At 41.2% G+C, this 12,002-nt stretch overlaps 1 protein-coding gene across 3 annotated transcripts in view; it reads right to left on the reverse strand.

The window, feature by feature from the left end:
- Nucleotides 1-1,402: 1,402 nt before the first annotated feature.
- Nucleotides 1,403-12,002, reverse strand: part of recql4 (RecQ like helicase 4) — a 70,613-nt gene continuing 60,013 nt past the window's right edge. For all 3 annotated transcript variants that reach the window (XM_062979895.1, XM_062979894.1, XM_062979893.1), the window contains 5 exons: nucleotides 10,445-10,617; nucleotides 8,737-8,923; nucleotides 6,253-6,421; nucleotides 5,917-6,025; nucleotides 1,403-2,411 (listed from right to left, as the gene is read on the reverse strand). In XM_062979895.1, the coding sequence (XP_062835965.1) occupies nucleotides 2,290-2,411; nucleotides 5,917-6,025; nucleotides 6,253-6,421; nucleotides 8,737-8,923; nucleotides 10,445-10,617 (760 nt within the window). In that variant the 3' untranslated portion in view covers nucleotides 1,403-2,289. The remainder of the gene's footprint in view (nucleotides 2,412-5,916; nucleotides 6,026-6,252; nucleotides 6,422-8,736; nucleotides 8,924-10,444; nucleotides 10,618-12,002) is intronic.

Below are 12,002 nucleotides of genomic sequence, written 5' to 3' on the forward strand. Positions count from 1 at the left end.
TCTACCTCAAAACTGTGCCGTCCGCCGGACAATAAAAAACTATAAAACTGAAACGTGCTGTCCTTTATCCGGGCGAACTGCAAATCCCTATAAGCTGTCCTATAGATATTGAACGACTGAGTCTGGATAACTTCAAAAAGGATGTTTATTCATCAAAAAAGGATGTTTATTCATACAAGGTTGTAAACCTGGCACAGATCTTAAAGTTGCAGAAAATGAAACAAGGTTGTAAACCTGGCACAGATCTTAAAGTTGCAGAAAATGAAACAAATTTCTATAGGTTTTAGGTACAGAATTATCCCTGGTTCCAGAAAGCAAAGGTGATTATAAAACCACTATACCCTAATCACGCTGCCTATATTAGAAGGAGAAACTCTTTCCTTCCCTATCTTTACAGCAAAGATTAGTTCTAGAAGCGACAGAATAACCCTGCTCCTATAACTAGATTTCCTATTCCAGATCAATATAATTCAATACTTATCTAATTTGGATAGGCTTAGATTGGCCTGGTTTTGAGGATGATTTGTCCCAGTTAGCCTTGCACAGCTCCAGCACGTTGGAAAACTATAGCCAGAATGAAGCTCCAAAATGGAGACTAGACCCTGGTAAAAAGGGCGGTCCTAAGATGTTGCACTCTTTGACCAATCACTGCAAAGAAAACTGCAGCCAGCTTTTGCAGATTCCAAGCCACTTTTCCTGGGCTTTGCAGCCAGAGGCTGAAACAAGATGCAAAGGAGGGAAAACAAACAAACGACCAATAGGTAAGGCAAACCATCGTCCTGGGGGACGGAACAATTGGACTGAGCGTTAGTTATGTGGGCTGGACCATCTGCTGAAAGGAAACGTTTACAGCAGCCTCAACAAAATATTGATGATAACAGAGCATAACACCAAAGATAAAGATAACATCAGAAAAGACAGTAATGCTAGGTAAAGTGAAAAGTAGCAGGAAAAGAAGGAGGCTACATTATAGGCAAACAAACCCAATTGAGAAAGCCAAGGGTTTGCAAGACCAAAGCAGGATTGGTAACAGCAAAGGCCCTTAAAGATCTCTCATTTCTAGGCTGCCAAAAGTGAAAAGTCAGTATGGTGACGAATAGCAACCAATGACTTGTCATGGTGATGAGCTTATCTAAATTCTCATTTTACCAATGTATTACATAATCAAGTTGTATTGTGTTTTAATTTTTTTAGTTAACAAATGCAGGTGTTTTAGCGTAGTGATTAGTGTCTATTTGCCTGTGTATTTTTGTTTTTTATTGTTGATATGGTCAATGGACTAATCAATAAATAGATCTATCTATCAACAAATGGCTATTCACTCCCTCTAGCACAATTCTTATGTACAAATGCATAATTTATCCACCCCATTTTCTGTCCAAACAACCAAGAAAGGCAACTATTATTCCATTGTAAACTGCATGTATTTATTAATCACAGGAAGGATATTTGGGATTATTTCAAGTATCAGGCTGGGTTTGATTGCTTGACAGTCGTTTGTGGGCAAATGGTATGAACATAATGTGGATATCCCTTAGCGCACTAGAGTCACTTCTTCACTGCCATATAATCCAGATTTTCACATCAGATGATCCACATTATCTGCTTTGAACTGGATCATATTAGTCAACACTGCCATATAATTCAGTTCAAAGCAGAACATCTGGATTTTATACGGCAGTGTAGAAGGGGCTTTGGAGATGCAGGCTTAAATGCCCCTGCATGACACCTTTGAGGCAACAAGCAGATATTTAATAGCTGCTGAGAGCAGTATAAAAACGAGAGCAACCTGTGCTTAGAGAAGTCAGTTCTCCAGACCAAGCCTCCCTAATCACACCATTCTCCCATCCTCCAGTACAAGGAACATTCTTCGTGATGAGAAAAATATGCAAACTCTAGGGGTATAAATACAAGTCCATAAAATTCCCCTTAGAAGAGGGAAAGTCCTTGGACAATAGTCCAATTTTAAAGAAAGGCTTCAGCCGGGACAATTAATAAAAAATATTTAAAATGAAGTTTTATAATCTCAGAGAGAGTTGTTGCTGTTCTTATACAGCAAGCATGGCCAAACTTGGGCCCTCCAGGTGTTTTGGACTTCAACTCCCACAATTCCTAACAGCCTCCTGGCTGTTAGGAATTGTGGGAGTTGAAGTCCAAAACACTGGAGGGCCCAAGTTTGCCCAAGCTTCATATAGACAGAGGAAAGACTGCCATACAACAATTTTCCAATGTAGGTTGTCTGCAACACTGTGGCTTTTGACGTGGGAATCCATCTGCTGCAATGTTCTCTCACTTCCAGTGGATGATCTCCTCTGTGGCCAAGCGCATGATCCTGTTGAAGTCGAAATGGATGTACTTCCTCCAGAAACGTCGGTCTCTGCCATAAATCTGAGCAGGAAAGCAAGGACTTCCTGTTTGGAGAGAAAAATCTCGGTCATGTAGCATACCCCATCATCCAGTATACAAAACATGGCTGAAATGCATGATCCTGACATAATATTACCTCTATGGGGTTCCTGATAGTAAGCAGTACTTTGGCTGAAGTTGCTAAGGGAAAATGTTTCTCTGTAGCTGTATAGTGTAATACAAGTAATGTGTCTGCACATTGAAAACTCTATATTTCTTCCTGAAGGGAGTATATGTATGTCAATCAATGACTGTACACAAGAAATAGCCTAACAGAGAGCCTGATCGTTCTCCCATATAAATAACCTGTGATTCCAAGACTTATGAGTGCATAAATGCATGTTTGGACTTCACGGTGAGTTAGAAGCCCAGGCATTGAGAAAGTGATTAAAAAGGGTTTGGCAAGGCATTGGCGTAACCAATATTATGTCCAACTGTGCTTATCTTTCCCAGTCTACTGTGAAGTTCTACTTTAATATTCAGTGTAAGGTTTTTTGGGGATTTGATTGAGCTCTTCTCTTGATTCTTCCATTCTCACGATGCTGGGAACATAAGAGAGGGGCTTCTCAGTGGCTGCTCCCAGAACCTGGAATTCCTTTCCTAGGAAGTCTAAAGTGTCAGAATCCCCAGATAGGCACAGTTGTCATGAAATATGATGTATAGTTTGAATGGAAGTACAGTAGAGTCTCACTTATCCAATCCTCGCTTATCCAAGCCTCTGGATAATCCAAGCCATTTTTGTAGTCAATGTTTTCAATATATCGTGATATTTTGGTGCTAAATTCGTAAATACAGTAATTACAACATAACATTACTGCGTATTGAACTACCTTTTCTGTCAAATTTGTTGTATAACAGGATGTTTTCGTGCTTAATTTGTAAAATCATAACCTAATTTGATGTTTAATAGGCTTTTCCTTAATCCCTCCTTATTATCCAAGATATTCGCTTATCCAAGCTTCTGCCGGCCTGTTTAGATTGGATAAGTGAGACTCTACTGTATATGAAACTTGTATGGTTGAGGTCTATATAATCTAGAGATACTATCTTAAGGAATGAGGCCTGGAAAACTACAAGAAGGAGGTGAAGAATTCATGGGCTGCAATTAAAAACAGTTAACATTGATGACCAGAAACAAATCAATGTTGACATTGCTGACTTGATTAACTTTTGGGGGAAAACAATGTATTTACATTATCAGAGACAATGGCTCTTAAGTTAAGGAAATGTTTACAAGGTTCCTTACATTAAGAAGGAAGTCAACACAAGGCTCCTTACATTTACCAACACCAATTAAGGTGAGTCAATATCTGCCAAAACCTGAGGGGCCAGGATGTTTCAGGCTGGAAAAACATCTATCATTCATTACAACTTTGGAGTAACATCAGTAAGAAATATCTATATATATATAAAAGAGTGATGGAATCCCGGCGACCGACAAAACGACAAAACTAAAGGCCCCCCAACCTCGAAATTTGACAACACAACCCATCATCCACGCCTCCAGGTTGATATAACCAAAAGAAAAGAAAAATAAAGTCCTAATTAGAGGGAGAGGAATAATTGTTTTTATCCAATTGCTGCCAGTTAGAAGGCTAAGCTCCACCCACTTGGTCTCCTAGCAACCCACTCAGCCCAGGGGACAGGCAGAGTTAGGACACTTAGGCAGCTTCTGCCAACCCTAAAGTTCAAAAACATGCAAATGAGAGTACATGAATAGGTACTGCTCCGGCGGGAAGGTAACGGCGCTTCAGGCAGTCATGCCGGCCATATGACCTTGGAGGAGTCTACAGACAACGCCAGCTCTTCAGCTTAGAAATGGAGACCCGACACGACTGAACTTAATGTCAGGGGAAAACCTTTACCCTTTAACTAACTACCACCAATTCCTCAATACTTTATTTCCCATACCACCATACTTCGCCACAGCAACGCGTGGCCGGGCACAGCTAGTTGCTATATAAGAGACCTTATTACAATTCCAAAATTGTGGCAGACAGGAGGAATCTGGTCCACCTGCCACTCTTCTCCATAGGAAGGAGAGATAGTTGGTGTATTTGGGAGTGGGAGATTTGCAATTCAAAGCAGAAGTCTGGTCTAAGGGAGTGGGAAAAGATGCGTTTTGATGTTTTAGAAGTTTTGGAAGTATTGGAAAAGCAGCAGATTTGCAGAGAAGCAGTCTGGCCCAAGTGGTGTTCTTCTCCATGAGATGATGGAAGAAGAATGGTGATGTATGAATGATGATGAAACAATGTTGATATGTGTGTGAATGGTGGGTAAAAATGTAATTTCCCTTTATTTGTTAGCCAATGTAGCTGTAGGTTGTTTGTGGATTCAATTGAGTTACATAGAATCTGTATGTCTGTATATTCAATGTCGTTCTTTTGTGTAAAAGTTCCGATACTCTTTCTCATACTGGAAAATTGCAATAAAAAGAAACCTATTTATGGTTCCCGCCCCCTTGATCTGGTCATGTAAGTGTGATTTATTGTTATAATTGTATTATTTTACTTTGTTTAATAATGTGTATTATGTTGTTATGTAATGTTTGTGTTGCTTTTATGACTGTAAACCGCCCTGAGTCCCATCCGGGAGATAGGGCGGTATATAAATAAAGTTTTATTATTATTATTATTATTGACACAACGACGTTGTATGACACAGCAAACAAGATAGATATGCTGGATTTCGTTTCACAAAATCACAAGTCGAACACTTCCCAAGTGTCTAGGACTGTGTGATGTATTTTCGGATGATGCGTGCAGATCCCAGTAAGGTGGCCTTTTGCAGTTGGCAGATCGTAATTTTGTCAATGTCTATTGTTTCCAAATGCCGGCTGAGATCTTTTGGCACGGCACCCAGTGTGCCCATCACCACTGGGACCACCTGCACTGGTTTCTGCCAGAGTCTTTGAAGTTCAATCTTGAGGTCCTGATAGCGGCTGAGTTTTTCCTGTTGTTTTTCTTCAATGCGACTGTCACCTGGGATGGCAACATCAATGATCCAAACTTTGTTCTTTTCCACAACTGTGATGTCTGGTGTGTTGTGTTCCAGAACTTTGTCAGTCTGGATTCGGAAGTCCCACAGTATCTTTGCGTGTTCATTTTCCACAACCTTTGCAGGTTTGTGATCCCACCAGTTCTTAACTGCAGGGAGGTGATACTTGAGGCATAGGTTCCAATGAATCATTTGGGCCACACAGTTGTGCCTCTGTTTGTAGTCTGTCTGTGCAATTTTCTTACAGCAGCTGAGGATATGATCAATGGTTTCATCGGTTTCCTTGCACAGTCTGCACTTTGGGTCATCAGCTGATTTTTCGATCTTGGCCTTGATTGCATTTGTTCTGATGGCTTGCTCCTGGGCTGCAAGGATCAGGCCTTCTGTCTCCTTCTTCAGGGTCCCATTCGTGAGCCATTATTATTATTATTATTATTATTATTATTATTATTATTATTATTATTATTATCATTATTTCATGTTATTGAAAAGTTATTCATAACTCAGCCTCACCTATGCCATGCAAGATCCTGGCCACAGCTCTGCCGGAGAACTTCTCGTCTTGCCGGATGGAAAGGAAGTGGCGGACGTCAGCTCGAATTTGGTCTTCCCAGTCCCGAAACTAATTTGGAAGCAAAGGCCGCAGAAAGTGAGACAGATGCTGCCAAACATAAACATCTAATTAGAACAAAACTTGCATGGGGCAGGCTGTGATGCATTTAAAGGTGAACAGCTTCTTCTTTTCTGGAGAGATGCTAAAGGTTACAGAAACGGTTCTGGAGAGTGAGATTGCACTGCATTTACCCCCCTTTCAAAGCTGTAAGGATAACAAAGCATTCTTAGTCTCACTTTTATGTCCTGGAGGTCCTTAGCATCCATTCCTTCATCTCCATGTTCATAATCCGCTTCCTCCAGCATCACATCCTTCTCAAAATACTCCATCAGCAGGGTCTTAAGCTGGTTGCTCCTCTCCTCTCCTACGTCATCGCAGCACGAGGCACAGCTCCGGAAGGCCACTCTGCTCAGTGCAAAAGGAGACACGAGAGACAGAGAGAGAGAGAGAGAGAGAGAGAGAGATGAAGGACACAAGGCTGCAAAGGGCCTTGCAGAACTCACACAGAAGCAAACCTATGAGGGCCTAATGGTCAAAAAAGCTTCCCTCCCCATTTAGCCACTGAAGATGAGTTCTACTCAATTATTCCAAGCTGTAAGTGAATGTTTTACTCAATTCTCTTGAGTCTCAACTTTTTGAAAGGTAAAACACCCATAGAATTGTCATGGATACTTTATAAACATTAAGAAGCATTAAAATGCTTTTATTTCTTTTGCAATAAGACAGAGTATACCACAGAGTGCTGGAAATACAGTAGAGTCTCACTTATCCAAGCTAAACGGGCTGGCAGAAGCTTGGATAAGTGAATATCTTGGATAATAAGGAAGGATTAAGGAAAAGCCTATTAAAGATCAAATTAGGTTATGATTTTGCAAATTAAGCACCAAAACATCATGTTTTACAACAAATTTGACATAAAAGCAGTTCAGTACGCAGTAATGTTATGTTGTAATTACTGTATTTACGAATTTAGCACCAAAATATCACAATATATTGAAAACATTGACTACAAAAATGGCTTGGATAATCCAGAAACTTGGATAAGCGAGGCTTGGATAAGTGAGACTCTACTGTAGCAACCTTCTCAAGCCTCCACTAGTAATATTTTTATATGTGATTCTGTTTGCTTACTGTATTGTTTATGTATGTTTTGGTATGCAGCTTTCCCTTTACTCTATGTTTCTTGAGGTTGTGGGAGGGGCTTCAGATCACATGATCAGATCTGGGACTGCTCAGAGCTCAGACTCCATTTTAGGACAAAAGAAATACATTAGCCATGAGATACTTTGGACTTCAGACTGCTTAGAGCACAGACTCCATCAAATGCCATGTAGACTTTGGATTGTTAAGAGCAAACACATGTTGCTCTTGATTATAAGAAGGATTGAGTCCCCTCGGGTGAGAAATTCAGGGTAGAAATGCTGTAAATAAATAAGGATGCCCTGTGTTATCTGCACAGAGAAACTTCAAGCCTATCTGTAACGGGATTGACAAGATATGTCCCTATATGCTGAATACATCAAGGTTGTGAATAAACCAGATATGTTACTTTTAATGAAGTCTACTTTATTTTTGTCTCTTGAGAGCATGATATAGAAACAAGGTGTTTTATGGGAGAGTAGATGTTTTTGGACACTGAAAAGAACACTTCTGAAACTGCTGTTTTTGTGCATTGGCATGATCTCTGTTCCTAACAGATCAGGGACAACCAGGTTATCAGTCTAACAACTGAAAGCCAAATTGCTTTGCATAAATACATGTGGATATATACCACTGAAGAGAAAATGTACTCAAATAAGTTTTTGGATCTTCTCTGGAAGATCATATGTCTGCAAAAGGTTATGATTTTCAAATGGCTGTGAAGTCTATTTTTCTCCAAAAGGTTATGGAGATTCTGGTTTTCCAAAAGGTTACGATATCTAAAAAGGCCTTTCCAAAACAGAGCAACACAGAGCAAGAAAGTAGACACACTGACTCGAACTTACTTAGGTACACAAACAAGGGGTTTTTGCATTTCCCTCAGCGTTCACACACACATAAGCATTTATTCATCATCATGCATACACTACCATCTCTTCTTCCTTCTGGAAAAGAGACCCTGAAGTAGGCCAGACTGTGTTCTTAGCAAATCTGCCATTTTGCAAATACACCATCTTCCTCAGTCCCTTGGAGGAGAGCAGTGGATGGGCTAGACTCCTCCAGTCAGCCACGATTTTTGGATTGTAAGGTGTCTCTCATATAGCAATATTTCTTGGTGTTATTCCAGTTGTCTTTGTAAATGACAGCCAAAACATTCTGATCCCATCAGTTCCTGGACCTTCCTTAAGTGATAATTTATTTTCCTTCTTAAGGAGCACTGTTTGCTTCCTTAAATTTAAAAGAATAATTCATTGTCCTTGGTAATGTAAACATGTTGTTTTCCACCAAGAATTTAACAGTCAATCAATTGTCACCAATGTCAGTAGTTCTCCTCCTTTCTGCAGTTTTCCAGGCCTCATTTCTTAGGGTGGCATCTTTAGGCTATATAGATCCCAACCATACACCTTCCACACAATCTCATTCAATCCACATATCAATATTTATCCATCACAGAATCATAAGAGTCAAAAGAGCTCTTGAGAAACATGTCATACAAACCCAACCATTGTTTGCAAGATGTTAACCTGCCCTGTAACTTCCTACAATGGCTTAAAATAGGGTCTCTATTTGCAGCTGCTCACCTCTGGAAGGCTTGGAAGCACACTTGGAGCTGACTGAGGGCTGCCTTTTCTCGATCCATCACCCGGCGGTGCAGGAATTCGCACACAGAGTCCAGTTCCTCATCGGTAAGGTCACCGTAGGAGCGCAGATAGAAGGAGAGCTCACTGAACTCCACAAGGACCCCACTCTTCCTAGACACACTGGACCCTGAGCCGAAAAGGGAGAGAGCAAAATAAGAGAGATCTCTAGATCCTCCAGCCATGGTAAATCATTGCCCAACAATCAGTCAAGTAAACCTCTTAAGTGCAGCAGACTGCAAGGAGAACTATTGTGAATGGATGGGGTTTCTATATCAACTTCTGAACCTTATCTGACAGAGTATTGTAGAAATATTTGTGCGTGTTGCTGGCATTGTGTGGGTCAGTGTTGTAGTGGATGTGTCTGAAGAACAACTTAATACTAATATGGAACTGGAACTGTATCCATTTTAATTAAACTGTTTTTTACTTGTTGTCTTATGATGTTGTTTTTATTATGTTTATTATGTTCATGCTGCTGTATGATGTTTTGACTATTGACTGTTTTTTGCACACAGGTTGGAAATCGCCCTAAGTCCTCTTGAGGAGATGGAGTGGTATATAAATAAAGGATTATTATTATTATTATTATTATTATTATTATTATTATTATTATTATTTCATAACAGAGTGCAGCATAGCCATATGGTCTAATGATCGGAAACAGGAAAGAACATACACAGGATGCTCTGGTAAGGTTCAAAAAATTACTTTTATCATTGCAGGTATAAAAGAATAGATAGACAAAAGAAAATGTCCAAAATTCAATAAAAGTGTCTCCAATGTTGACTCTCCTGTCTTTTGTTTAAGAGAAAAACCTTACGGTGCTCCCTTCTCAAACAAATAATAAAGGCACATTAAAGACGAGAAGAAGGGGGAAATCTGCATATTGGTATATTTCAAATTGTATGCTAATGCTTTTATGTTAAGCTGCTTTGAGTCTCCTTTGGGAGAGATACAGTGAATAATAATAATAACGAAATCCAGCATATCTATCTCATTTGCTGTGTCAAGGGAGCTCAGGCGTGGACTGGTCCATGAGGTCACGAAGAGTCGGAAACAACTATGCGACTGAGCAGCAGCACTATGTTGTTGTGTCAATGACAACAACAACAACAACAATCCTATGGCAAAAGAGAACAACAGTGGGACTAATAGTGGTTGGTGCACCTGGAAGCATTTCAAGAAACCTTGAAAAGCACTGAAAAAGCCTTAATTTGAACAGAACATCAACTCACATGCTGCAGAAGGAAGGCAGTACTTCTTGGAACTACACACATTCTCTATTATCCTAGGCCCTTGGGAAGAGCCTGATATTCAAAGACAAATCCCAGACACTTGTACCTAATATGCACTTGTGTTGTGTTATGTATAAATACATATCTCCATACAAAAACAAAACACCTTCATCTACATAGTTCTCAGGAAAAGAGGTGAAAAAAAGTAGCAGACCCGCGTCACAGGGTTCCCTCTGTCCCTCACTGCTCTACATACAAGTGTTGATGCTTCTTCACTTCTAACAGGGTTCAGGTTGAACATAGAGCTTTGAAACATTCTCTGTTTTTGACTACGATCTCTAGAATTCTCCCCAGTTCTGCTGGCCAAGGGATTCCGGGATGTGTTTGTCCAGACTAACTGCTCGCTTGGTTACCGTTCTGCAACCGGGTGTCCCACTGCAGCTGGCGCAGGGCTCGCTTCACCGGCAGGACCTCCCAGCCCATGGAGTCGGCCAGTGCAACCACGTCAAAGTCCACGGAGCTGGCATGAGTGTGGCTGATGCCTTGCAGGCGCTGCTGGGCCAGGCAGACGGCAAGAGGAGGGCACCTGCGGGAGACAGAAGAGAGAAATCCTAGCAGTGCCATTGGAGTCAGGGAAAGGGCACATCATGTCAGAAGCGAACCGAGGGTACAAGTTGTAATGGATTTGCAAACATAGAGATTTTTTTTAAAGAAAAAAACTTGGCATTAATACTAAATGTCTTTTGCCCAGTAACTGGCCACTTGGAGTGCCTCTGGTGTTGCTGTGAGAAGGTCCTCCATTGTGGCAGGGCTCAGAATGCATTGCATTAGGTGGTCTGTGGTTTGCTCTTTTCCAGAGTTGCACGTCGTGGACTCCACTTTGTAGCCCCACTTCTTAAGGTTGGCTCTGCATCTCGTGGTGTCAGAGCACAGTCTGTTCAGCACCTTCCAAGTCACCCAGTCTTCTGTGTGTGTCTCTCATCCGGCGTCAGCCACTGATTAAGGTTCTGGGTTTTAGCCTGCCACTTTTGGACTCTCGCTTGCTGAGGTGTTCCTGCAACTATCTCTGTAGATTTTAGAAAGCTATTTCTTGATTTAAGGCATTGGCGTGCTGGCTGATATCCGAATAGGGGATGGGCTGGAGATGTCACTGCCTTAGTCCTTTCATTGTTGGCTGCTACTTCCCGGCAGATATCAGGTGGTTCAGTGCCAGCTAAGCAATATAATTTCTCCAGTGATATAGGACGTAGACATCCTGTAATAATGTGGCATGTCTCATTAAGGGCCACATCCACTGTTTTAACGTGGTGAGATGTATTCCACACCGGGCGTGTGTATTCAGCAGCAGAGTAGCCAAGCTCAAGGGCAGATGTCTTCACTGTGTCCGATTGTGATCCCCAGGTTGTGCCAGTCAGCTTTCGTACAATGTTATTTCTAGTGCCTGTTGTGGTTCAGTCTGATGATGAAGGGGGGGGGTTGGGTTTGTGCAGGTTGACCAAGGAAACGTTGAAGGCTCTGAATTGTCAGAAAGGCCGCAGGCTAGCAGGGAAGCTGAAGTTAGTGATAAAGGTGACCTTTCACACGATTTTGAACATCAATAAAGCCCAGGTGGCTCTGGCAGCGAGTCAGAAGAGTCTTCCTTAGATAGAGACACAAGGTTAAGGTTAAAGGTTCGTCCCAGGTGTTCTGTGAGAATCGCTAGTAAACGGGTGGGAACCCAAGGTCAGAGGAATCCTTTCTTAGCTTGTAAGCATGGTTAAATAGGGTCAAACAGAGAAAGATTTCAAACGAAGCAACGTTGGTTTTGGGAAGCTTAACTCCTGCCTTGTCTCTGCTCATGGAAAAAGATTCTTGCTTTTGTTTCTGCCTAGATTCTGTGTTTGGATTGTATTTTGAAGTTCACACTACCTTGTTTTTCAGGACTGATTTGCTATATTAGCCGTGAAGACATGGCTATGTACTCAAGCGTTC

The sequence above is a fragment of the Anolis carolinensis genome, chromosome 4, assembly GCF_035594765.1.
Source record: "Anolis carolinensis isolate JA03-04 chromosome 4, rAnoCar3.1.pri, whole genome shotgun sequence".
NCBI classification, from domain to species: domain Eukaryota; kingdom Metazoa; phylum Chordata; class Lepidosauria; order Squamata; family Dactyloidae; genus Anolis; species Anolis carolinensis.